This window comes from Triturus cristatus, chromosome 7, assembly GCF_964204655.1.
Source record: "Triturus cristatus chromosome 7, aTriCri1.1, whole genome shotgun sequence".
NCBI classification, from domain to species: domain Eukaryota; kingdom Metazoa; phylum Chordata; class Amphibia; order Caudata; family Salamandridae; genus Triturus; species Triturus cristatus.
In genome coordinates, this window is record NC_140590.1 from 344,808,269 (window position 1) to 344,835,958 (window position 27,690).

Sequence of the window (27,690 nt, forward strand, 5' to 3'; positions counted from 1 at the left end):
AGATGCAGCTCGAAATTTTTGATGATTGATATTTATGTACGGTTGACACTTTGGTAATCTATGTTTCGAATCTTTGGTTTGGCAAGATATGTCTTTGCAGTCTGTTTTCATGCACATCAGGAGACAGTAAGTAACAAGACTAAGTTAAAGTACAAGGTAGTATGAAATGGGTATTTTAAAGAACTAGATTTTGAAATCTCCCTCTAATTGGCACAGAGAATGAGTTGAAGCTGGGATGTGGCTTGACTCTATTTTCTTTAGTATTTTTGTGAGTGATCTTTTGCTAATAAACAAGATTCATCTGGTCTGGAAATTGGGAATTCTGTTGTTAATCTGAACAGTATATATATATAAATAATGACGTTTTTCTTTTATGATCTTTGACAGTGTTACAATTTCAACTAGAATTAATGTAAAATTATGTGAAGATAAAAGATCTCATTATTAACAATCATAAGACCAAACTAAAGAAGTTTGGCTGTAGACAAAAGCACTTTGAAATCCCTAGTAAATAGCTGAATATGTAAAATCATATAGTGCTTTGGGATATTTTGTCAGCGCTGCTTAATTAGTTTTACTTTAATATTAAATATGTATTTAATTTTTGTTAATGTTAAAAAGTGACAGTATAAAAAATGTAAGTTACAATATTAAAAATTAATCAAAAACTTATTTTTTAAATAATTAAATTAAACTTATGAATGTTCTAATTAACATAACTTTTAATGAAACATGACATTAATTAAAATATAATGTGCTAGTGTGGGTGAGATTTGTTTAAATTTAGAAAATAAATAAATATATTTTAATTATTTAAATATATAATAATCGACTATGAGTTAATGTGCTGTACCATTTAATTTCATTCCTTCTAGGTTAGCAATAAATATTTCGAATTAATTAGCAATTTTATTTTACATTAAATAATTGTATATTTTTAAAATAAATTAATAACCATTATACATTTTCTCAGTTCTTTAATATAGGGAGATCTCAACCCAAGTGGCAGAGATCACCTTTTATGAGTGACAGTAACAAGTAGTAAGTTTAAACTCATAAATTTACTGTTAGATGTCTTCCCCTCTGGTTTAAGAGGGTAGAGATATGTAAATATAGCATAGCACAAAGGTGTGGATTTTCACCCTAAGCGCAAGAGCAAAATTACACGTGTGTAAGTCTACACGTGTAAAGTTGTGAATATGGCCCTAATTGTGCAGTGTCTGGTTCTAATGCACGATGCCTTCACATAAAAGCACAAAAATCGCTGTTGATCAATGTCTGAGTCTTACGCCAACGTTTCCAGTCTATAATGGATTTAGACCTGAAAATCAATAACACCATGGAGACACTGCAGTTTCATTAAGATCCATGCATTCTTCCTCCCCCTCTTCCTTAAACATCCAAAGATTACCTTTTTACATTCAGGGTGCTGGCGCAGGTTGGGTTGGAAGGATCTCTGCCATTGTTTGGGACACTAGAGGGAGTGCCCAGGGGCTCTCCAGTGTTGCAGTAGTTTCAACATTATTGGGATGCTCAAGTCTTACCAGCCGATGATGTGCGCTGTAATGGGTGGACTCATAATGTGCCTGTTATGGAGGAGCAGGTTATGAAGCATTGCTCTTCTTGAGTATGTTAGGATCTTCACTCAAACATGATTATATCTCCTGCAGCAGGTTATCTGGAAGACACAAGTCACCTTTAGAACAATGTACTCACATATTACCTCTAGCAAATTCTAGGTTGGCATGTCCTTAATTTATATTCTTTGTCGCACATGCTTGTCTAAATGTTCCACTGCATTGTATCAATAGTTGTGATCTCCCCCTATCGGCAAGGTGTCTGAAACACACTCACTGCATTTGATCAGCAACAGTATAGGCAAAGAAATACATCATTTTTCAATGCCAAGGTCCTCATGAGAAGAATTGAAGACTCTTTCATTGGACAACTATACTTCATGAGAATTATACGGCCCACTCAGAGACCATAACCAGGGCTTATGCAAAATAAAGAGTTACATAAAAATGTTTGGCTACTTAACAGAAAAGTAGGCACATAAAAGAGGAGGGAGAGAGTCAAGTGTTTGAATAAAAAGATAGAGTCAAGTGTAAGTGGTGTAAAAACACAAGAAATAGACAGCTAGATATATACAAAGATACAGAGATGGATTTGTAATAGAAAAATGAGAGATGGATAGTGGAGAAGAAGTGAGCTAACTTTTCAGCAGAGGGAAACGCCTATGGAAGAAAAGAAAGATGGGTAAATAAGAGAAAGGTAAAAGCAGTGGAGACTATGGTAAACAAGTCAGATACATATTAGAAAAGTCAGGTACATAACGCACCCAACAGTATCGACTTCTAAAAGCATAGAGGAAAAGAAATTAATGGAAACGCTTGCTACTTTCAGTGAAATAGATCTTGAAAAACAAGCTCAAAGAACATACAAACAACATATTTGTCAGAAAGGTCTGAAGATTCGAATCAACTTTTTGTAAAGAAATTAGTGGGAAAGAGATACAACATTACATTGATGGCACAGCATTCTCCGAAGGTCTGAATAGGAAAAATGAAAGAAAGGACACAAGGGTTTAAGTGCTGACAAAGAACTGCAATGGATTGTGTTAGGTTTCCTAACTCTGTGAAACTCTAGAGGATTTGGGGTTCATATCTCACTGCTACGGTTGATACCTATTCCTTTTCTGGTGTATACACACACATGCCAGCCATGAACCCTAGTTTTTTTCAAATGTAACAGTGGTCCATATAGGGGATTGTTTTCCTGTGAGATTGTTTAATACCTATCTGTACTGCCTGATGCTGCCAAGACATTGATTCTCCCTTTTGTTGCTATTGGCTGAAGAAACCTACACTAAAATTATAAGTACTGGAGACAAGACCACCTCAGAGCTAACAAAACCTTTGTAGGGCTTTTAAAGGGATACTTGGGCCGCATTTTAGGAAAAGGTGGAACAGACACACCACTGCTAACTTACATACATTTCTTGGGGTATTTATAAGCAACTAAAAAGGGAAGTAATACGTTTGTACGTTGGTGTTGGTCTGATGTATCTTGAGACTGGCTCATGAGCATGATGCAGGGCTGAACGAGGCTGGCAGGTAACTTAGCAAAGTTAAGTCTGAAAGGGTCCTTTTTCTTGGCAGTGGTGATCAAGGTTAAAATCCCTCAATGCATTATCTCCAGATGCAATCACTTTTGTAAAAAAACTGATCTTGCCGATTAATGTTTTTCATGAAATGCCTTGGAAAGTAAATCTCATTGAGGTCCTGCATAGTGTTTAAACTTAAAGGATTGACTATTTTCCAGCCAAGAGTGATGTGGAAGAAGGACTAGAAGAGGTTAGGTATTCAAGAGTTTCCTGAAAGTGAATAGGTTGTCGTCTGCTGAAAGAATGGGATATGTAATTGAAGAACTTTGTGGCCAAGAAGTTTGATGTCTTGGTTTACCCGTGCTTCCACATTGGTGTAACTTCAAATGATTAGTGCAAGAGGCATCATTTAAATTTTCTGAATTTTACCTGTACTGTGATTAGCTGATGAGTGTATGATGTGTTGTGGAATTGCAGAATCAGTTGCAGCTGTAATCTAAGAGACCTTGCTAAGCAGTGAGCACAATATACATGTTATAAATCAATCAGTGAATCTATCAACTGTAGTGTACATTTGAAAATAAAATTTTAATCCTGGATTTTTTTTGTACTCTTGTTTTCAAGGAGCTGCATGAGACCAGAAAAGAAATCGGAGCGGCAATTGATGATTCATCTGCGGCATATGATGCTAGGTGAAATGGAGCTACTTAAGGTTTATTTTTATTGTTGTGACTTGTATATATGTATATATATATATATATGTTCCCAAAAGCCTCCGAGCTTTAAAGACGCACTCCGTGAGGAATTGTTCAACTTGAACTTTATTGACACAGCAGCGGCTCCACGGACCCGCAAATGATGTCCCTGACGCGTTTCAGTGCACACCTGCACCTTATTCATAGGGAGAGGCAAGTTGGAACACCAGAACTGGACTGCCAACATCTTTTCCCCTTCTGATGCATGTGTTCTCCAGTGAACAGCATGCTGGGAGCGGTAGTCCTCAATTCTTCCCCTTTGGTGGGTCCGATGTCCAACATCAATATTTCGCCTGTGTTCGTATTAATTATCTTACGGCCCTCCAGTGAGCCTCGGGGCCGTACTGCCACTGCCAAAATTGTAAGTATTCCTCACGCTGGAACAGGCTGCAATGATTTACAGCCACACAGAACGCTCTTCGGTATTAGCAGCGGTGCAATCTTCCACGGCCGGAGCTGCCGTGTTCAAACATGTTCCCAAAAGCCTCCGAGCTTTAAAGACGCACTCCGTGAGGAATTGTTCAACTTGAACTTTATTGACACAGCAGCGGCTCCACGGACCCGCAAATGATGTCCCTGACGCGTTTCAGTGCACACCTGCACCTTATTCATAGGGAGAGGCAAGTTGGAACACCAGAACTGGACTGCCAACATCTTTTCCCCTTCTGATGCATGTGTTCTCCAGTGAACAGCATGCTGGGAGCGGTAGTCCTCAATTCTTCCCCTTTGGTGGGTCCGATGTCCAACATCAATATTTCGCCTGTGTTCGTATTAATTATCTTACGGCCCTCCAGTGAGCCTCGGGGCCGTACTGCCACTGCCAAAATTGTAAGTATTCCTCACGCTGAATTTAAAGTGACTGAAAATCGGCAGAAAAATCGCTGGCATATTAATGACTATACCTGAATAGAAGAATTGGGACCTCTACTCCCGGCATATCGCCTACCTGAAAGTGAGTGCCATAAGGGTAATAAACGTGGAAGTCCATCTCATGTTTTGCCAGCTGCCGCCCTATGATTACGGTGCTTGAAGCACTGAAACGCGTCAGGGAAAAGGATTAATTGGGCCATTTTCGCGCCGCTTTCATCAATAAAGGTTGTGTTCAACTTACCTTTGTGGAGTGCTGCTTTAAAGCTCGGAGCTTTTTTGGAACAGTGATGACACGGCGCCTCCGGCCGTGGAAGCAAGCACCGCCTCCTCAATTGGACAAGGTCTGTGGGGCTGAGTATTCGACTGCAGCCTCCATGCAGCACAAGGGTTTGCAAAAAAGGAAAGCGGTTGAAATGGCCTGAGGCCCACCGGAGGGCTGTGAATTTAAAGTGACTGAAAATCGGCAGAAAAATCGCTGGCATATTAATGACTATACCTGAATAGAAGAATTGGGACCTCTACTCCCGGCATATCGCCTACCTGAAAGTGAGTGCCATAAGGGTAATAAACGTGGAAGTCCATCTCATGTTTTGCCAGCTGCCGCCCTATGATTACGGTGCTTGAAGCACTGAAACGCGTCAGGGAAAAGGATTAATTGGGCCATTTTCGCGCCGCTTTCATCAATAAAGGTTGTGTTCAACTTACCTTTGTGGAGTGCTGCTTTAAAGCTCGGAGCTTTTTTGGAACATATATATATATATATACATATATATATATATATATATATATATTTGCTCAAATCTATCTTAAAAACTCTGGCCCTTATTTATAGTTCAGGATACTCCATCACAAAAATGGCTGATGTCTCCTTCGCATATTGCAAGTGCATTATACCATACGGTGAAGGGGATATCAGTCACGTTTTGAGGTGGTTGTATTTGTGCCTAGTTTAATGTCTTCAGTATGAGAAGCCTGAAGTTCCTGATGGGGCTGGCAATGAGAATTACCAGCTTCACTGGAAATGAAAGGTTTTGCACCTAAAGCTTCCTCAGAGTTACATAACTCATTGATGACTTTTCCTGCATTGCCATTTGCCTGAAATCTGTTGATTCATGTATAGACACAAGTGACCTCAAACTTGCAATAGTGGGACAGAAGTCACAATTTGACCCTATTATAAAATGTGTCTCTTTTAGGAGCCAGCATTACAAGGAAATGATAGCCTATTAGTTTAAAGGTACTGTCAATATTAGGACAATTTCTCTTATACTATTAGATCATTACTTCTCTAATATTTCCGATATTGAGCCTTGCATCCGGGGACACTGATGAAAAGCTAATTGCCTGCAGAAATTATGAATTAGGAGGGGAGCAACTAGGGTTGCCACTTGATCGATTTCTAATGGCACTGCCGTTATTTTGACTTTGCGACCGGTACAAAAATAAGCAAAATCACCTAAAGCCAGTAGTTTTAGTCTTTATCTGCATATATTTCCAACAACAAATTTAAAAAGAAATCAATTTAAAATATGTCCTAGAACTGCATAAGGATCCATGACTAATAATAAAGGTAAATAAAGACAGAAAAGTCATGTTACAAATGAATACATATGTTTTTTTTATCATGTCTTGACCATTGCAGAGCATTTTCAGACTGTTAAAATGACAACACCTGGACATTAGTTCTCTCTTGGAAAGATGGCAACCCTCGGAGCAACAAGCCATTTTTAGAGAAATCATTTTTATTGATTTTCATAGCAACAATATCAGTGCACAGATATAACCATACAATAACTAGGAACTGCCTAGTGCCCCCTGGCCATACGTATCCATATCATGCCCCCTAGGTGGTTCAGATGCTTCATGTCCGACCAATGGGAAGCACCACTCTGCCCCTCCTGTATCCCCACCTCCCCCCCCCCGCCGCCCCCTCCCACCTCCCCCCCCTGCGGCAGCTGCAAAGCGTCCGAAGAAAAAAGTCTACATCAGTCTGGGGAGCACCGGGACCCCCCCGGATCACCCTTAGTGCTGCTACGGCGCCCTGCCCCTCCTCCCGCCCGGCGTCTGTCAGGTCTGGAAGAGACGCAAAACCCTCAGAGTGGGCGGATAGACCGCTGCCGGTAGGCCCTTAGATAGGAAAGCCAGCAAGGGGCCCCATGACTCCTCAAAAGCGGAGGGATCATCCCGAAAGCACACCGCCAGGCGTTCCATCGAGAGCAAGCGCCACAGGCGGGCGTGCCACAGTGACATCGCGGGAGCACCCTGTTTCTTCCATGCCGCTGCCACTGTGAGCTTAGCCGCCCCCACGCAGAGCCACCAGATAGCCTTATCCCCTCTGGACACCCCCTCCCAATCCGCCCCCCGCAGACCCAAGATCACATGAGCAATCTCTCCCGGGGGTGTAAATCCCAGGATCTCTTTAATCTGCGCTAGAATTTCTGCCCAGAAAGGTTGAATGCTGGGGCAGTCCCACCATATGTGTTTGAAATCCCCGAGGAGGCCACAACCCCGCCAGCAGAGTGCAGAAGTCCCCGGAAAGATCCTAGCCAATTTTGTGGGGTATAGATACCAATCAAAAATAGTTTTGTAGTGCGCCTCCCTCAGACCTACCGATAAGTTATGTCGGGGTATATCCCGCCACAATCCCTTCCATTACGCTTCTGATACCTCTCTCCCCAAGAGGTGCTCCCAGAATTCCATATATCTGCCCCTGGGTGTATGCAGTGTGTTCAGCAGCATCCTATATAGCGTCGAGATCGCCCCCTTCATTAAACCCGCCCATGATAGAACCAATTTCTCCATGTCAGTGAGGCTCCGGCATCCCGCCTCCCGTAGCGGTGTCGCCGTGGCCCAATGCTTTAGCTGCAAATAGCGGAAGTGCTCACTGTTGGGAACTCCAAACTCACTTCTACAATTCTGAAACGTGCGGAACTCCCCCTTGTCAAATAGGTCCGACAGCTTGAGGCACCCCCCGTCACGCCACCCATCAAAAGGACCCTCGTCTCTGGCGGGTGGGAAGGCCGGATTGAAATGTATCGGTGTGTATGGCGAAGGGAATGTCGTCCATCCCTCCCTCCTCGTGACCCTGTCCCAAACCTCTAGCGTAGTGCGCGTCGGCGTGCTAAGATATGCATTCGGCGGCCTGTCTCTCCTCGGTTTCCACAAAAGATCCCAAATCGACCTGCCGGCTATCGCGCGGTCCATATGAAGCCAATGCTTCTCCGATTCACGCGCCGTCCATTCCAATGTAACCCTCAGTTGGGCCGCTTGATAGTAAAGCTCAAAGTCCGGCAGTCCCAACCCTCCTTCCGCCCTCTGCTTCCGAAGCACTGTAAAATGGAGCCGTGCCCTCCCCCCCTGCCACACGAACTTAGTGATCATCGTCTTCAACTGTGGGAGAAACGTTCTCTCTAGCGGGATCGGCAAGGCCTGAAACAGGTATAGGACCTGAGGCAGCAGCATCATCTTCACCGCGTTGATGCGCCCCAACCAGGATATATACAAAGGTTTCCACCTCCGCAGCTCCTGCCGCAAGTGCGGCAAAACTGTGGTGTAGTTGGCTCCATATAGCCCCGAAACCATTGGCGTGAGCTGCACCCCTAAATATTGTAGCGAGTGTTGCGCCCAGGAAAGCGTCGTCTCGGATTTCAGCGAGGCGACCTCTGCTCTCGAGAGAGTAAGATTGAGGATATAGGACTTGGACATATTGACCTTAAAGCCCGCCACCTTCTCGAAGTCCCGCAGTTCCCCCCGCACCGCGGGGAGAGAGACCCGTGGCTCCCCCAGGGTTAGTAGGACATCATCCGCGAAGAGGGAGATTTTGTGATCTTCCCCGCCAAATCGTATCCCTTGAATGGATGCATTCTCTCTCACCCGAATGGCAAGTGGCTCTATGCTGAGGGCGAAGAGCAGAGGGGACAGCGGGCACCCCTGTCTGGTACCTCTAGTCAAGTGGAAGGGCTCGGAAGGTGTCCCGTTGACCACCACTCTCGCGGAAGGATGGCAGTAGTTGGCATGCACCATCTCTATAAAGGCGTCCCCGAACCCAAATTTTTGCAAGGTCAAGAAGAGGAAGGACCAATCCACGCGATCAAACGCTTTTTCAGCGTCTAACCCGACCAGCACCGCTGGAATCTTGAATCGAGTTGTTTTTTCTATAATGTGGATTGTACGCCGTATATTGTCGTGTGTCTGGCGCCCTTTAATGAAGCCCAACTGATCCGGGTGTATCAATCGAGGCAGCAGGTCATCCAAGCGTCGGGCTAAGATCATGGAGTAGAGCTTGGCGTCCAGGTTCAGAAGGGCTATGGGGCGATAGGACGCGCACAACTGCGGATCCTTGCCCGGTTTCGGCAGGACCGTAATCACCGCCTCCGCCATAGACCGGGAAACCCGGGCCTCCTTCGCCACCGCCCAAAACAGCGCCGTCATGTGCGGGGTTAGTTCGTCTACAAAATGCTTATAAAAATGTGCGGTATAGCCGTCCGGGCCCGGCGCCTTGTAGAGCTTGAGTCGCTTGATAGCATTCCGCACTTCCTCCCCCAAAATGGGTTCTTCCAGCCGCTCCCTGTCCGGCGCTGAAAGCTGGGGACATTCCACCCCATCTAGATAAGCCTTTTGGAGGTCCTGCGCAAGCGAGTCCCCCCTATACAGCTCACCATAAAAATCCCGGAAGGCTCTGGTCTTTGCTGCTTCCTCGTGCATGCGTTACAACAAACAATTGATGGACGGAATGCTGACAATGCAGACATTCTCCCCCAGTCAAGAGATCTGGGTTAAATCCATCGTTCTTTTGCCCACTACACCACCCCAGTTTAGACATGGCCATATGCAAATCAGTCTTGACCCTGTGCCTCATGGGAACAGTCCAGCCCGAACTACCAAGCCATGTCTTCACTGGACCGGAATCAAGCATCCTAGGACCGGTTTCTGGCTATCAGCCGTCATCAGCCAGGATAGCTTGACTCCAGTGGCGTAGTGAGCACGGGTCCCACGTCTGGGAATACCCATCCCACTTAGGGCGAAAAGCGTTACAACAAACAATTGATGGACGGAATGCTGACAATGCAGACATTCTCCCCCAGTCAAGAGATCTGGGTTAAATCCATCGTTCTTTTGCCCACTACACCACCCCAGTTTAGACATGGCCATATGCAAATCAGTCTTGACCCTGTGCCTCATGGGAACAGTCCAGCCCGAACTACCAAGCCATGTCTTCACTGGACCGGAATCAAGCATCCTAGGACCGGTTTCTGGCTATCAGCCGTCATCAGCCAGGATAGCTTGACTCCAGTGGCGTAGTGAGCACGGGTCCCACGTCTGGGAATACCCATCCCACTTAGGGCGAAAAGCGTTACAACAAACAATTGATGGACGGAATGCTGACAATGCAGACATTCTCCCCCAGTCAAGAGATCTGGGTTAAATCCATCGTTCTTTTGCCCACTACACCACCCCAGTTTAGACATGGCCATATGCAAATCAGTCTTGACCCTGTGCCTCATGGGAACAGTCCAGCCCGAACTACCAAGCCATGTCTTCACTGGACCGGAATCAAGCATCCTAGGACCGGTTTCTGGCTATCAGCCGTCATCAGCCAGGATAGCTTGACTCCAGTGGCGTAGTGAGCACGGGTCCCACGTCTGGGAATACCCATCCCACTTAGGGCGAAAAGCGTTACAACAAACAATTGATGGACGGAATGCTGACAATGCAGACATTCTCCCCCAGTCAAGAGATCTGGGTTAAATCCATCGTTCTTTTGCCCACTACACCACCCCAGTTTAGACATGGCCATATGCAAATCAGTCTTGACCCTGTGCCTCATGGGAACAGTCCAGCCCGAACTACCAAGCCATGTCTTCACTGGACCGGAATCAAGCATCCTAGGACCGGTTTCTGGCTATCAGCCGTCATCAGCCAGGATAGCTTGACTCCAGTGGCGTAGTGAGCACGGGTCCCACGTCTGGGAATACCCATCCCACTTAGGGCGAAAAGCGTTACAACAAACAATTGATGGACGGAATGCTGACAATGCAGACATTCTCCCCCAGTCAAGAGATCTGGGTTAAATCCATCGTTCTTTTGCCCACTACACCACCCCAGTTTAGACATGGCCATATGCAAATCAGTCTTGACCCTGTGCCTCATGGGAACAGTCCAGCCCGAACTACCAAGCCATGTCTTCACTGGACCGGAATCAAGCATCCTAGGACCGGTTTCTGGCTATCAGCCGTCATCAGCCAGGATAGCTTGACTCCAGTGGCGTAGTGAGCACGGGTCCCACGTCTGGGAATACCCATCCCACTTAGGGCGAAAAGCGTTACAACAAACAATTGATGGACGGAATGCTGACAATGCAGACATTCTCCCCCAGTCAAGAGATCTGGGTTAAATCCATCGTTCTTTTGCCCACTACACCACCCCAGTTTAGACATGGCCATATGCAAATCAGTCTTGACCCTGTGCCTCATGGGAACAGTCCAGCCCGAACTACCAAGCCATGTCTTCACTGGACCGGAATCAAGCATCCTAGGACCGGTTTCTGGCTATCAGCCGTCATCAGCCAGGATAGCTTGACTCCAGTGGCGTAGTGAGCACGGGTCCCACGTCTGGGAATACCCATCCCACTTAGGGCGAAAAGCGTTACAACAAACAATTGATGGACGGAATGCTGACAATGCAGACATTCTCCCCCAGTCAAGAGATCTGGGTTAAATCCATCGTTCTTTTGCCCACTACACCACCCCAGTTTAGACATGGCCATATGCAAATCAGTCTTGACCCTGTGCCTCATGGGAACAGTCCAGCCCGAACTACCAAGCCATGTCTTCACTGGACCGGAATCAAGCATCCTAGGACCGGTTTCTGGCTATCAGCCGTCATCAGCCAGGATAGCTTGACTCCAGTGGCGTAGTGAGCACGGGTCCCACGTCTGGGAATACCCATCCCACTTAGGGCGAAAAGCGTTACAACAAACAATTGATGGACGGAATGCTGACAATGCAGACATTCTCCCCCAGTCAAGAGATCTGGGTTAAATCCATCGTTCTTTTGCCCACTACACCACCCCAGTTTAGACATGGCCATATGCAAATCAGTCTTGACCCTGTGCCTCATGGGAACAGTCCAGCCCGAACTACCAAGCCATGTCTTCACTGGACCGGAATCAAGCATCCTAGGACCGGTTTCTGGCTATCAGCCGTCATCAGCCAGGATAGCTTGACTCCAGTGGCGTAGTGAGCACGGGTCCCACGTCTGGGAATACCCATCCCACTTAGGGCGAAAAGCGTTACAACAAACAATTGATGGACGGAATGCTGACAATGCAGACATTCTCCCCCAGTCAAGAGATCTGGGTTAAATCCATCGTTCTTTTGCCCACTACACCACCCCAGTTTAGACATGGCCATATGCAAATCAGTCTTGACCCTGTGCCCTGTGCATGACCCGAGCCGTACCAGCCCGAATGCCTCCCACATATGATTTCGCACGCTGGACTCTAAGCTTACGAGCCGACTGTGAGCCCACTTTGTCCCCTTGTTCATACCCGGCGCGTCGAAGCCTCAGCAAGGTATATTCCGCCCTGGCGCTGTAAATCGCCCGCAATTTACCCCGCACCGCCGTAAGTCGTCGCTGTAAGTCGCGAGTGGGCTGATCTTTATGTCTACCCTCCAACCCCTGGAGCTCCTTCTCCAGCGTCTCCCGCTCCAGCGCCTGCTGTCTCCGCAGCGACGCCTGCAGCTGGATGCTCTTGCCCCTCAGCACCGCCTTAAACGCGTCCCACGTATTTTGATATGAGGTATCCGCCGGTGGGTTGCCCTGGAAATACTCCGCTATGGCCTCCGTCAGCTCCACCCTCCGTACCTGGTCTCTCAAGAGGGCCCCGGGGAAGTACCACCTGCCACGTCCCTGTCCCTGCACCCCCCAGCTCAGCTCCAAGAGAACCATCCCATGATCCGAGACCGAAATGGGGAGAATCTGCGCCCCCGTCGCCTTCCCCACTAACGCTTGGCTTATGAAAATGTAGTCTATACGAGTGTAAGTCCGGTGAACGTGGGAATAGAAAGTATAGTCCTTCGCCGTCTCGTGTAAGGCCCGCCACCCATCCTGTAGACCCAGGGAGTCGAAGCGCTCCTTGACACGCTTGGGAAACACAGATGTCCTGACCCCCGCAGTGTGGGAGCCGTCCAGGAGTCCATCCCAGACGCAATTAAAGTCCCCCATCAGGATTATGGGGCCTTCCGCAAACCCGCCCAGAGACTCCAACATACGCGCCGTGAATCCCGCCTGGCCCGTGTTCGGAGCATACACAACCGCAATTGTGCATAGTTGGCCCTGCAACCGCCCCTTGAGCATGAGCCACCTCCCCTCCTTATCCCTGTGGGTGTCCACCACCTGAAATGGCGTGGAGCTGTGGAACATTACCGCCACCCCATTATGTTTGGTGTTGGCCGCTGAGTGAAAGATCTGCGGGTACGCCCTGTGTTTAAGCCGACCCACATCCTCCTTTTTAAGGTGCGTTTCCTGCAGGGCGACCACCCTAACCTGCCTGTCCGCAATGTACTTTAGAACCTGATGTCTCTTCTGGGGCGCGTTCAAGCCCTTCACGTTCCATGTAGCCCACGTCACCATCTCAAGTGGCCATCCCCCTCCCCGCTCCGCACTTGTGTATGAGAAGCCCCCCCCTCCGCCATGTGTTGTGGAACCCACCTGTGCCAAACCGCAATGTCCCCCCGCCGCCCCTCCCAAATCTCTCACCATGCCGTCGTTGCATCCTGCCGCAGTCACCCCCCTCCCCAACCCCACCCCCCCTCCCCCCCCCCTCCTGCCCCCCCCAGCAAAACGTCCCGACCATGGAACCCCACAACCCTTGGGTAGTTCCAGGGACAGTAACCAAGACCCAACCCCATCGAACTCCAAACCTCACCAGCGTGCTCCGCAACCGGTGGAGCAGCAACATCATGTGTACTAGACAAAGGGCTCTAGAGCAAAAACAAAAACCTCAGTGTCCATGTAACCGCGGTGTTCCCGCGGAGACAACCGCAACTCTCGCTGGGCTCGCCGTAGTCCTGGCATCAACCACCTGGCGCCGCCGCGCGGGTATTCGAGCCCCTCCCGTCCGGGGGGCCCCCCGCTGTCGCACCCGGCCAGCATCCCGTTGCATCCCGTGGCGCCTCCACGCAGCCTCTACTCACGGCTGGGCCCTCCTCGCTGGCGCTGCGCCCTGCGCCACTGCTCCTCCCGCGATCCAACTGCCCTTGTTCCGGACGTCTCGGGGCCTCCACCATCCTCTGCCTCAGCGGGGAGGCCCAGGATACGCAACCCCTCCTTCAGCTCCGTGATGTGGTGTCTCTTATTTTGCAGTTCAAAGCTGAGCCCGAAGGGATACGTCCAGCGATAGCGCACATTGTCCTCCCTGAGTTTGCTAGTCACCGGGCGAAGCTGCTGCCTCCGCACGAGAGTGGCCTGCGACAAGTCCTGGAATAGCGAACAACTGTGGCCCTGGAACGTGACCTCCTTCTTCTTCCTAGCTGCTGCCAGGATGGCCTCCTTGACCGGGAAGGCGTGCAGCTTCGCCAGGACTTCCCGAGGTCTCCTGCGGTCTCCATGCGCCGGTGGTCCGACTCTGTGCACCCGTTCCAGCTTTATTTTCAGGTCCGGTCGGTCCACCACCTCCCCAAAAAGGCCAATAATGAGCGCCTCCAGGTCCTGACCCTCCGCGCCCTCGTCCAAGTCTCTCACCCGTATATTCTCCCTCCGGGTACGGTTCTCCAAATCCTCCAGCTTCAGGGTAGATTGCACCAACTGAGCGCGAAGCTCAGCACACTCCGCCCGGGAGACCAGAGAGGCGCTATCCAGGGCCTGCACCTTCTCCTCCACCTCCAAGACTCGAGACCCCACGGCGTCCACGTCTCGGCGCAGATCGCCGAGCTTCTCCGTTAGGTCCCCCCGCAATTGGTCCAGGCCCGCGTGGAGGTCCCGTTTAAGCTCGTCACAGAGATCCTTCTTAAAGTCCCGGAGCGTGGCCACCAGGTCGCCCTTCGTCAAGGCCATGTCGTCTCTTCCGCCTGCCTCTCCCTTGTCAGTGGGGCCAGAGAGCGCCTGGAAGTACTTCGCCACACGGTTTTCCTGCGGCTTCGGCGCCTTTTTTGTCGTGGGCGCGCGGGACGTCCTCCCCATCAGACCGTCCCCACTGTGCCACGAGCCGTTTCCACCACCAGTCTTACGGCCTCGCCGCGACAGACCACCGCTCCTCGCCTGGATAAACCCCGGAAGCTGAGTCAGGGACCGACCTGTCGCCGCCAGTACACTCCGGCACTAGCCTCACCGCTGTCCACGTGGGCTGCGCGGTCGATCTGTCCTCATCAGCGCCGCCCCTTCCCTTCAGCTCCTCGAGTCCTCAAGGCCCAGCGTGCTAGGGGGCCAGGGCGTCCTCGGCACCCCCGATGCACAGCAAAGGTCTCACTGGGCCGCCATCTTGGGGTCAGGCAGCGCCCCGATCCAAGCTGCGCGATGACCTCCCTCAGTGTGTCCGCTCCCCTGAGTCTGCAGTGTCCGTAGTCAGGGAGCACTACTCGTCTCCCGGCAACCAGCGTTCGCAGTGGTGGCCGCGAACCCCGCCTCCCCGCGAGGGTCCTATGGTGCTGTTGCGCGGTGCGCTGTCCCTCCTCTCGGCGCCGGCCCGGTCATCGGCTCCCCCGGCGCCGCGGTCACTTCCGCCTGGCATTCAGAGCGACCAGCTTCAGGGTACTCCCCCCAGCCCGCGGGGACCGCCGCTTGGCGAACGGCCGGCGTCCGTCGCCGCCATTTTGCCTGCTCATTGCTCCCGGGTCAGAGCTCGGTCGCCGGCTACACCGGAGTCGCCACAACCTCACCGCCTCGCCATCAGCCTCCACAGGCGTTCCGCATGCGGTTCCTCCGCAATGCGCCGGTCCAGAGCCCCCGTCTAGCCGTTGTTAGGAGTCCATGGGGCCGGAGCTGACTCGGTGCACTACCAGTCAGCCATCTTACTTGGCCACCCAACAAGCCATTTTTGTAGCAAAAGTAGTTAATTGAAGTTGCAAGTTGGTTTCTATTGAAAAAAAAAGTTGTCCTATGAAATTTGTTACCTGAGGATTTTACGTACTAAGGACACACCTTTTTAGTCTTGGAATTTCTTTTTATAAATCATTGTAGTCAGGGGGTTGTAGTTGAGTAGGTTTAATTGAACTAGACCCCGACCAGAGAATACATTGATGTGTTAAATTAATGTCTAGGACTGGAAACGAAGTGTGTTTGCCACTTGGAGTCTAAAAAAGTTAAAATCTTATTTCTGTTTGAAAAGTAGTTTGAAGTTACACCCAGAAAATATGTCTAAAGAGCAGTATACTTGGTGCAGACTTTACTTTATTCCTAGCAGGGTGTAAAAGTTCTATCAGTGATCATGCTGCTAAGATTTCCAATGGGAGAACAGTGGTATTTTTACCACACATTTTCTATGTGCTCCTTTTAGTACGAATGGTGGAATATTATTTTCTATAGAGTAAACCAAGAGCTGAAATCCAGGGGTTCTAACTTCTGTTGTAGTAACCATATTCGGTACTGGTCTCTATATGAAATCATTTAGAAAGAAAGAAACTATTTAAAATGGTTATGTAAGGATAGTAGAAGGATTATGCTCACCTCTTTTGAATTTACTACTTTTTTCATTAACGCGTTGGACTGGTGACAAAATTTGTAACAGCAACTTGTAATTGGATAATATTTATGTTTATGGAATTGTCCGCAATTTTATTTTGAATGTTGTGTTTTGGGAAAACCACTTACACGTTGGTGTGTTTTTGGTTTGCAGTCTTCTATTAAAAATATATATTTTTTAAACAGAACCAGGACTAAGGCAAATTTAAAAGTAACAGTAAGACCTGACTGGCCTTTAACTCTCAATTACTTTATTTAGTAATATTCTTATTCAGAGAGATATTAATTAGGCATATTTACAAGGTTACACTTTTAGCATTTAAGTAATGCCAAATTCCAGAGTATTGGGGATGGGTTGTGAAATGGGATGATGTATGGCTCCCTATGATTTTTCCTCGTCATAATTTCAACATAGCACCTTCTCACCCACCCCAACCAGCATCAGGCACATTTATAAAGAGTTTAAGGCAAGTTAGTGAATATATAAAGGCTTTTTGAGGAGGAAGAGGTACCTTGACAGATAGATAGGGTGAGAAGATTATGGCACAAAGATGGACAGCGTGAGGAGCTTAGGGCACACAAATAAACAGCATGCACAAATGAAGGTACATGGACCAATAGCCTGAGAAATTTGGGGCACACTTACAGAAAATATGTGGCACTTGGGGACACAGGTGTATAGTGAGACGATATTGAGGCACGTGAACCAAAAGAATGAGGAAAATGAGGGTGTCTGGACAGATGGTGTGAGACGCTTGATGTAAATAAAGAGGCAGTGTAAGGGGATTTGGAAATATCGATATTCAACAATTTTGGCACAAGGACAGTCAACGTGTATTGTTTGTGGAACATGTATATTATGAGTAGCTGTTCCACATAGGCAAACAGCGTGAAGAACTTAAGGCCTTTGGACAGACACTTGCAAAAGCTTAATGCTCATAGACAATTGAAGGAGTTTGGGGCAAAGGAAGAGACATTATGTAGTATCTTGGGCGTATGGACTCTGTGTAAAGAGCTGAAAAACGGTCATTGCTTTTGCAGCATGCTACATCTGTCACTTTTCACAAGTGAGACCATGGAATGGAAAGCCTCCAGAGAAATTAACTATACTTCAGATTGATTAAAGCATTTATGTCTAACCGTTTTGCACTGACTGGAACCTAAATAACTACAGGGTATTCAGTTTACAGTGTACACCATATGAAATGCATACTTTATTACTTGCTTGGTTTATAGTTTTTCCTTTTATACAGCACAATACACCAATAGTTGGCAAACAGCTCAATAAATGACATTGTCATGATTTAACCATAATATAGTAATGAGACCTTTTACAATATTTTTTTGTGTGAAGGGATGAGGCTCAGACAAAGATGCTGCAGCTGAAGGAGAAGACAGAAAAGGACCTCGTTCAACACATGGCCGAGATGAAGGAGCTACAGCGCATCATTGACCACGACCGAAAGCTGAAGGAGTTCATGACCACCAAGACGCAGGAACGCGCTATCAGCGAGGAGGTCCTAGAAGCGCGACGTAGACGAGGTAATGCCCAACTGGTTTCCTCCCTTTTCTATCCAAAGACTGGATCCAGAGCGTTTACTCTAGAGTCTATTGCTCCATTTCATGGCCTGCAGGGAACTATACATTTCAGTCAGGGTGTTGCTTCTGTGTGGCGGCCATGGAGTGGCATAGTAGCAGAGTCACAGTGAGAGCAAATACAGAGCTGCAACCTAAGGAGGGTGCAGCTTTCAGAGTAGATGTGCATTTCTTCCTTTTTCTGGTACCTACATGGTAATATTAACTGCAGGATATTTCCAGTACTTACCTCCGAGGTCTGGAATAACTTACCCTACTTCCTCTGCTCTACACCCTGCCTGTCTACTTTCCACAAACTTCTTAAAATCCATATGTTCTCAGATTTACCCTTGACAACTCTAATGAAGCTTTTCAGTGTGAAGACTCCCTATTCATTGGGAACTGCACTCTTTACAAATTGCTTATCAATCAGTCAATTAACGTGCCTTTGAGGCTCAGAAGGTAGTAGTTAGCAGTTTCATGTCATGTGCTTTGAACATGTTCCCAAATCCTACATGGACAAAGCAAGATCCTTGTTGGGTCTTGTAAGCCCTTTTATCTCAAGTATGTTCTCTTGCACAGTACTTTGGGAACTGAATTTCTCTCACACTTTGTCATCTCCTTCCTGAAATGTATACTCTACTACATCAGTGTAACTAAATTCACTATATGTGATAGGTGTGATTTCTCTTGCCTCTGTTTCATTATTTGTAAATCACTCATAGTCTACCACATACTCTGTATAGCCTGTCATGGTGGAGAAGTAACATTTGTTTAGATACCTAGGCCAGGCTTCTGGGGCAAGGGTGCTGTATGGCCTCAACATACATATTTTTTGTGATTTGTGAGCTAGCCGAATGGATTAAGCTCACCCTGCTTAGATCTCATGTGAGCCTACAGGTCCCTGGTTTATATTCTTTTGAATGGATTTGTCCATTTAATTTTTCTGAGGTGGGATCGAATTGTTTCTGTGAGATTGAGATCTGTTTTTCATGTTCGTGCAAGCACATATCTAAAACACATTCTGATTGCCATTTATTCAGAGAAGGAAGAGTCTGAAAGAAAGAGAAGGGATCCAACAGAAGAGACAGTGGAGACCTATGAAGCAGCCTTCGAGCAGATTCGTAGTATCACGAACGAGGACAACTTGGACATCCTCGTCTCCAAGTTCATAGAAGGTGAGACTGAAATAGGAGTATCACACTCAACTGTTGGGCGCAGTACATTGGAAAAGGGTTTCAGCTGATGTTTCCATTTCTTATATCAAGTATTTTTTGTAGCTCTTCTAGTTAGATTTTGGTTTAATTATTTTAATTCCTAGGAGTGTCAAGAAAGAATGGCAGTGTTAGATGATAGGACATGGAGCAAAGCGGGTATAGAGAATGACAGTGATGGTAAGTCACTGAATATAGGGAATGTTAAGTATGAGCATGGCAGAGAGGGCATTTGTGAAGGAGCAGTGACTGCTGAGGATAGACAGACAGACTGTAAAGACCGGAATAGCAGAAACTTCTGAACAGTTAGAGAGGCTAACAAATGAAAAGAGGGTAGGCAGAACTCAAGAGGAAAAAGAAGGGAAGTATGGCAATGCTGCAAGAGGCAGGGAGGAAATACAGGGCAGACGTGGAATGCCGGCAGAGCAGAAGTTGCTAAGGGAGATATGAAGATGCCTTGTAAATCTGGGAGAGCAGGAGGGTAATGAGGAGAGCTCTTCTTCTTCTCATTATTAATATATTGAATAGCTACTACTTTAGAACACTATGGGGAGAAGATGAACGGAAAATAAATTAGGAATAACAATCGGAGAAACAGAACAGGTTCTCAACAGTCAAAAGATCAAATAAATAATTGGAGCCAAAGCTCATTAAAAATGGATATCTAGGAAAAGTTAATGAGTGGAAGGTTGGACTAGTGGGAGGTATTGAAAGAATGGAAGGTTCTGAGGCGTTCTGAAGCTGCTGACATGAAATATTGGGAAAGCAAGAGGTCATGGGGAGATATAGGTTATGTATAAACACAGAGGTCCAGGGATCAAAAAAACATAAAGAAAAATGCAATAAGGATGGAGAATATGAAAAACTGTGTGGTATGACACAAACTACTATCTGAACAAAAAGTCCTCAACAAGAGGACATAATCTCATCACCCACCAAAGTGCCATGCTTCATCATATGGAATCTCCTCTTAACCGCAACCTGGTGCGATTAAAGAGCTACTACTCCCAGCGATTGTCAAAGGGAGGAGCTCGCGGATGTTTTTGACTATACAAAGAGGACTAGATCTCCTAAAGATCGATGAAGATGGCCTAGGTTAAGTGAAGGGTGGATATGGAATGCTGGGAGAGCAGCGAGTTATGATGGGATATAGTGCTGGTAGAGTAGTAGGACAGATATGGAATGCTGGGAGAGCGGCGAGTATGATGGGATATAGTGCTGGTAGAGTAGGAGGGCGGATATGGAATGCTGGGAGAGCGGCGAGTATGATGGGGTATAGTGCTGGTAGAGTAGGAGGGCGGATATGGAATGCTGGGAGAGCAGCGAGTTATGATGGGATATAGTGCTGGTAGAGTAGTAGGGTGGATATGGAATGCTGGGAGAGCAGCGAGTTATGATGGGATATAGTGCTGGTAGAGTAGGACGGCGGATATGGAATGCTGGGAGAGCAGCGAGTTATGATGGGATATAGTGCTGGTAGAGTAGTAGGGCGGATATGGAATGCTGGGAGAGCGGCGAGTATGATGGGATATAGTGCTGGTAGAGTAGTAGGGCGGATATGGAATGCTGGGAGAGCAGCGAGTTATGATGGGATATAGTGCTGGTAGAGTAGTAGGGCGGATATGGAATGCTGGGAGAGCAACGAGTTATGATGGGATATAGTGCTGGTAGAGTAGGAGGGCGGATATGGAATGCTGGGAGAGCGGCGAGTATGATGGGATATAGTGCTGGTAGAGTAGGAGGGCGGATACGGAATGCTGGGAGAGCAGCGAGTTATGATGGGATATAGTGCTGGTAGAGTAGTAGGGAGGATATGGAATGCTGGGAGAGCGGCGAGTATGATGGGATATAGTGCTGGTAGAGTAGTATGGCGGATATGGAATGCTGGGTGGGTGGCGAGTATGATGGGATATAGTGCTGGTAGAGTAGTTGTAAAAGCTAAATAAACCTACAATGGATTTTGTTCAGTACACTCAGTTGAGTTATTCCAGTCAATTACTTGCTGGTCAAGCTCCAAATGGTGGCTGACTATCAGGTAATCTAGGCATCAATGCATTTATTTGGGATATAAAAAATCTATGATAGACAGTTTCACAACACAGGAATGTATTTTTCAAACTATAAACGAATCAGGGGGGATACATAAGGGTATAACAAAACACCATGATAGAGGGTATTGAATATTATACAGAAAAATAAACCTTCAAATCATAGGTGTAAACATCTATTCCAAATAATACAACAAATAGGAAATGAATCTGAAAACAGCAGAAAACAATTCCGAAACTAAAAAGGTGTTAGGGAATTAGATGAGCTTGCCAACGTTTCGGTCTTTCTTGGCAAATGTATCCATTAGACCATCTTTAGGACGAAGAGTAGGATGTTTACAATAGTCCCCTATGTCTGGTCAAAGACTCAGTTTATACCAAAGGAGTCTCAACTTTAAAACGATTCCAGGTCACAGACACCGGAAGGGCCTTATGAATAGGCTAGAGCAGATATCCACACGATTATTTGAAAAAGGGAGCAGTTCGGGTATAGTTATTATGGGCGCCACTTGCGTTAATCTATATAAAAAAAGGGACGGGCACAATTCTCGTGGACATAATAATGGCACCGCTTTTTGGGTCCGGGGTCTCTAGTTTCCTTCGTGGCTCCAAACGCATACCGCTGGTCAGACAGCGCTATGCGTTTAGGGTCACAAGGATTGTGCCTGTCCCTTTTTTTGATATAGATTAACGCAAGCAGCGCCCATAATAACTATACCGGAACTGTGCCCCCTTTTCAATAATCATGTGGATATCTGCTCTAGCCTATTCATAAGGCCCTTCCGGTGTCTGTGACCTGTAATTGTTTTAAAGTTGAGACTCCTTTGGTATAAACTGAGTCTTTGACCAGACATAAGGGACTATTGTAAACATCCTACTCTTCGTCCTGAAGATGGTCTAACTAAATTGCCAAGAAAGACCGAAACGTCGGCACGCTCATCTAATTCCCTAGCACCTTTTGTGTTTAGGAATTGTTTTCTGCTGTTTTCAGATTCATTTCCTATTTGTTTTATTATTTGGAATAGATGTTTACACCTATGATTTGAAGGTTTATTTTTCAGTATAATATTCAATACCCTCTATCATGGTGTTTTGTTATAACCTTATTTAATTCCCCCCTGATTTGTTCTCATTAAATTTGTTTAGAGTTTGAAAAATACATTCCCGTGTTGTGAAACTGTCTATCATCGATTTTCATATCCCAAATAAATGCATTGATGCCTAGATTACCTAATAGTCAGCCACCATTTGGAGCTTGACCAACAAGTAACTGACTGGAATAACTCAACTGAGTGTACTGAACAAAATCCCTTGTAGGCATATGTACCTATTTGTAGTTGTCTTGCCCAAGCCTCAAAGGGTATATTGGGTTTCCCACGTTTTTGTTACGGTAGAGTAGTAGGGCGGATAGGGAATGCTGGGTGAGCGGCGAGTATGATGGGATTTAGTGCTGGCAGAGTAATAGGGCGGATAGGGAATGCTGGGGGAGTGAAGACAAGATAATACGAGGAGAGAGGGAGACAATGATCTCTCTTTCTTTAATATTTGTATAATACTTAGACCACAGGGTATTTCTGGGGGTAATCTGCCTAAAACACAGATGAACAAGAGACTTGAATAATACACACTGCAAATTCAATACCCTATAAGGGTGTCACCTCACCATAAACCAAGAAACAAAACAAGAAACTGTAACAGACTAGGCGGCATAGTGAACAAGTGTTGCCCAACTGCTGGCCATATATTTCTCAGTTATGCTGTTCAGAGAGGCTGGATTTAACCTTTGATAAAATGGATTAGAATGCACAGGTTAAGTCTAACCTAGTAAAATCCAAACTATGTTACCTTACTGTATCAGCTGTACTTATAGGTGAAAGTGTTGGGAAGGATGCTTGCAAATAGTCGAACTGCTGGCAATGGCTCGGGTAGCATTCCGACCTGTCGTTTTTCACCCACTGTGCCCCTCTAGACAAAGGCCAACCTTAAACAAATCAGTACTATGTGTCAGGGTTACCAGGCCTCACCAGTGAGGTATAGCTTAAAACGTGTGGCCAGTGAGCAAGGGACCCACCCCCAGGCATATACTTTACCACTTAGGGTTTTTATTAAAAACACACTAAAATTAAAGATGAAGAGAGAAATCTGATAGTCTAACCACTGGCAATCACTTGGGATAACATTCCAGTCCATCGTTTTTCACTTACTACGCTACTCAGATGAAAGTACTGTGTCAGAAAAACACATATCAGCCAGAAAATACCTAGACATCCATACATTTTGATTGTTTTAGGGATATTTTCATTAATCTATAACTACATTCCATGCTTTTGCCTACCGCCTACCAAGGTTGACTTTTTTTTTCTCAGTGGAAGATAGGAACTTTGCCCTCTTCAACTACGTGAATGAGCAGAATAATGAGGTAGAGAGGCTGATGGAGCAGATTGCAGAGGTGAGTCGACGTGTTGTGTCTAGAGCATGCCACCTATGAGTATCTCCCAAGAGCACCACAGTAGTTGCAACCATTCTGATAAAACAATCATTATTTTGAGGCATAACGTAATTAGGGCTTACTATTCTCTGCTAATGGAGAATTCATACATTCAGAAACTCATCAGTGGTAATGCTGCGGGCAAGAAAATATGTCATTTCTTTCTGGACTATTTCATTTCTGTCTCTGTGCTGTGAATTTTAATGGGAATTGATTGACACCTATTGCTTCATGGCTAAGGAGGCATGTGTGGTCTCCAGTTACCTTGCCCTACAAAGACATTTAGCCACGTGTCCTTCACAGCTTTTTGCACCCACTCAGAAGGCCTGATTCATAGTTGGTGACTCAGATTTCTGGCAGGAAGTGCAAGTGCGGAATAGAAACCACCGGCTGAATATCCCTCATCAAAGGAGTCATCTTAAGGAGGAAGCTTTGCTGGTGGATTCTCTTCTGTGTTTAGGTTTTCCTTCAGAAAGTGGACAACCGTCTGTTACCTATGAGCTCTAACTGAGGCCCTTCGTGTGTTTGCTGCTCCCCACCCTACACGCTTAGTTCAGACATGGCTGCCAGCCCACTGACCACCTGGTGAAGGTCCACAGCACCCAGGAGCAAACAACTGACTCCTAAACCAGGTTGTTCCTTTACAGTCTCCATTAGCTTGTGTTTTAAAGGTTACAAATTCACATTCTGCTACTAGCAAAGATACATAACCATAATTATTTTAATTTCCGTACCCTCTGGTGAATAACATTCGTCTGTGCACTCCAAGCCTTTCGTGGACATCCAATTGTATTTCCAGTCTTGTCATTGCTTCTTTAGAATCACCTAGTGACTCAGTCCCCCTCTTGGATTTAGGCAGGTGCAAGAGGATACTCTGTCCTGTTTATTCTAAATATATATTCAGCATATATATGACCACTGTGTTCAAAATCAAAACCGATCTTTACCAACGCAAATATGTATTGAAAGACTTAAACTGATACTTCTGTTTATTTCCTGGCTCCCCCTGGTAGCTGTACGAATAGAAAATAGATGTAAATCGTTAAGGTCAAATCATTAAATTTCAAATATCAAATTAAAATGCAGTTAAACTGAGATCCCTAACAGTGCATGCAACCTGGAAGTTTACGCTTCTGGTGTGTATAAAGTAGGGTGTACAAACACTGCTGAGTATTCAGGGATCTGTCTGTCTAAAAATACAACAGATACTTCCAACAGTGTACAAAGTATGGGTGTGTATCAGTGAAAATGCCCAATGAAGTATCAGGCCATAGAGACTATGGCTATCCTACGTGGCGCTGCTGCACACTTGGACCCTAACATAGTACAGGCACACGGATGGACTGAATCACCCATTTCATTTGGTATCCCCGCACCTATGGCAAAGGAAGGAGAGTTATTTACCCCAGAATGGAAAATAACAAAAAGACTTTAAAAACCTGGGCCCAATTCTGTGTGTTTTCCCCATTACAGGGGAAATAATGTGTCTAAATGCACAAACATTTAGGGCCTGATTATGACTTTGGTGGTGTGGGAGTGGGACTGCCACGCCGCTGTCCTGCTCCCACAGCACCAAAGTCCACCACCGGCCGCCTGTCAGATCACAAGTTTTCTTGTTGTCTGGCGGGCGGTACTTTGGCGGGTCAATGGCGGTGCCTTTGAAAAAGGCACCGCAGTGGGAGCGCCAAAGTTCTGCAGTCCATACCGTACAGGAAAGGGGCTGCATGCACACAGTGGGGCACAACATGTGCCCCCCCCCCGGCATGCATCCCCATGGCCTGAGGCGCCAGGGCGCCTGTAGAGCCCCCTTAGTTCTTTCACTGCCAGCCTTTTCATAGTGGGCTCACTGCCATAAAAAGGCTGGCAGTGAGGAAACTCTATATATTTTTGGCAGTGCTGCAATGGCACTGCCAGCATATTACTGCCTCACACCCCTGCAACAACTCCAGGGTTGCAGCAGGCCTGTGGTGGTCTGACTACCACACTCAAAATAGGGCATTCGGACCACCGGTGCTAAGGGCTGCCAAACTCGTAATCACCCCCTTAGTGTCTGCTTAGAGCAGGTGGTAAACTTGTGCTGGGGCTGTTTTGTGCCCTGTGGTTTTGGTGGGGTGATTGTGTGCTAGGAGGTCAACTTGGGTGAGGGGAGAGTGTTTTCTGCACCCCTCAAGCTGTGATAAGAGCATGGGTTATTCACAGCATCTGCCCACAGCTCTTCGCAGAGGTCTGTGTCTGGTGTCTTTGGGTTCGAAATTATGGGGTACACCCGATATTTTCAGAGTCCAGAGTCACAGAGAAATCGACAATGGCAAGGAGTGGTATTATATTACACTGCCTCATACTCAGGTCCTGGAGACAGTGTTTACAGGTGTGTTCATCCTAACCTGTAACAGTAAATGCAAATCTTGTGCTCTGTTCGCAATCCTGACTTCAGCAATCACACTACAGTGACATGCGCCTTCACAGCTTGTTTGAACGTCCCTGACCAAGCAGTTCTTTGGAATGTGCACATTGAAGATGTTGGTATGTTTAATGCTGAACTGCATTTTAATGACACGGGGGATCTGGAGCAAATCCTGACGATCACAAAGCATATGCACCCAGAAGGTCTGGCCTGCAGGACCGCCAAAGTCAACACAGAACAGGGGAGGAGTGAGCAGCGAGAACCCAGGAAAAGGGCCAGATTTAAGGAGGAATGCTGAAGGACTTGGATCCAGGTGTGTGTGCAATGAGTTCCTTATGGCCAGTGAAATGAGGAGGATGGGGAACAAATATAGTTAAAATTCAGTTCCTCAGCCAAAGGATCCACAGCAGCAGCCAAGCAGCGTCACAAGTGGTATTGAATCCTTAACAATCAAATACAAACATTCCAAAACAATGCATTACCCACGTAATTCTGTGTACCACCCCAGAAAGAAGATAAACATACGAGACAGGGCAGAACACGGATCTCATTACAGACAATATTTTACTGATTGATGAGAACTGCTAAAATCTCCAATGCTTGCCAACCAAGGAACTACCCTTTTGCCAACATATTTACAAGCTCCCAAGTTACCTCTAAAGAAAGAGATTGCACAAATTGCATACCTTTTGAACAGTCTATAGTTCTTGATTGAACAAAAATCATGATGGCTTTGTGTGCTAATTGCTATTTATCATCAAACTCATATTATCCATCTTCGATAGAGAGTTTTGTTCTTTGAGACTGGCATCACTTCACAAGTCTTGGAGAGAGGGTTCTATTATAAAATGAAGACTTTATTGGATTTTACAGCCCTTTTTCCTCTGCTACTCATCCCTTTAATTACATGGTTTTCTTTCTCACTCACTCACCAGATTAAAAAAGAAATTGATGATTTCAAAGCCCAGGGAGTACGTCTGGACCAGGAGCACAGAATGATCCTGAAGGAGATTGAGTACAAACAAGAAGCAGCGATAAAACAAGCCAACAGTTATGAGGACCAGCTGAAAGGCGTCATGAAAATTCTGGACCAACTAAAAACAGGTGAGCTAGTAAAACCGGCTTAACGATTGCCATATTTTGTTTCCATTACATTACCAAATTTGATCTAGGAACAGAAAGCTAGAGCAACAGATCTTTTGGAGGCTCCCTAAATGGAATTGGCTTGTTAAGCTTTAGTGAGAAGATTGTGAGTCTACATGTGAGCCAACTGAGATCCTGCAAGGACCAAATAATCTGACACGCAAAGGCTAGTTTATCTTAATTTATGTTTGGTAGCTAGGCAAACACAGTTAGGCCTTCCTTAGAGAACATACATTTCTCATACATGACATACTATTCTAACAGCAATACAACTGAAAAGTAAAGAACTTAAAAGGTACAAACTAGGCACCCTAAGGGGCTAATCCTTAAACGAATGAAGATACAATTTACTAATCCATCTGTTAAAAGCTTTTCCTTTCATATTTAGTTACATTTCTGCAGTTCAGT

General features: G+C 46.3%; 1 protein-coding gene across 3 annotated transcripts in view; it reads left to right on the top strand.

Annotated features, from left to right (window-relative positions):
* LOC146809624 (outer dynein arm-docking complex subunit 1-like) overlaps positions 1-27,690 on the top strand; it is a 358,293-nt gene that overhangs the window by 259,230 nt on the left and 71,373 nt on the right. For all 3 annotated transcript variants that reach the window (XM_085616472.1, XM_085616473.1, XM_085616474.1), the window contains 5 exons: positions 3,731-3,798; positions 17,765-17,952; positions 19,029-19,163; positions 23,614-23,696; positions 27,075-27,243. In XM_085616472.1, coding sequence (XP_085472598.1) covers positions 3,731-3,798; positions 17,765-17,952; positions 19,029-19,163; positions 23,614-23,696; positions 27,075-27,243 — 643 coding nt within the window. The remainder of the gene's footprint in view (positions 1-3,730; positions 3,799-17,764; positions 17,953-19,028; positions 19,164-23,613; positions 23,697-27,074; positions 27,244-27,690) is intronic.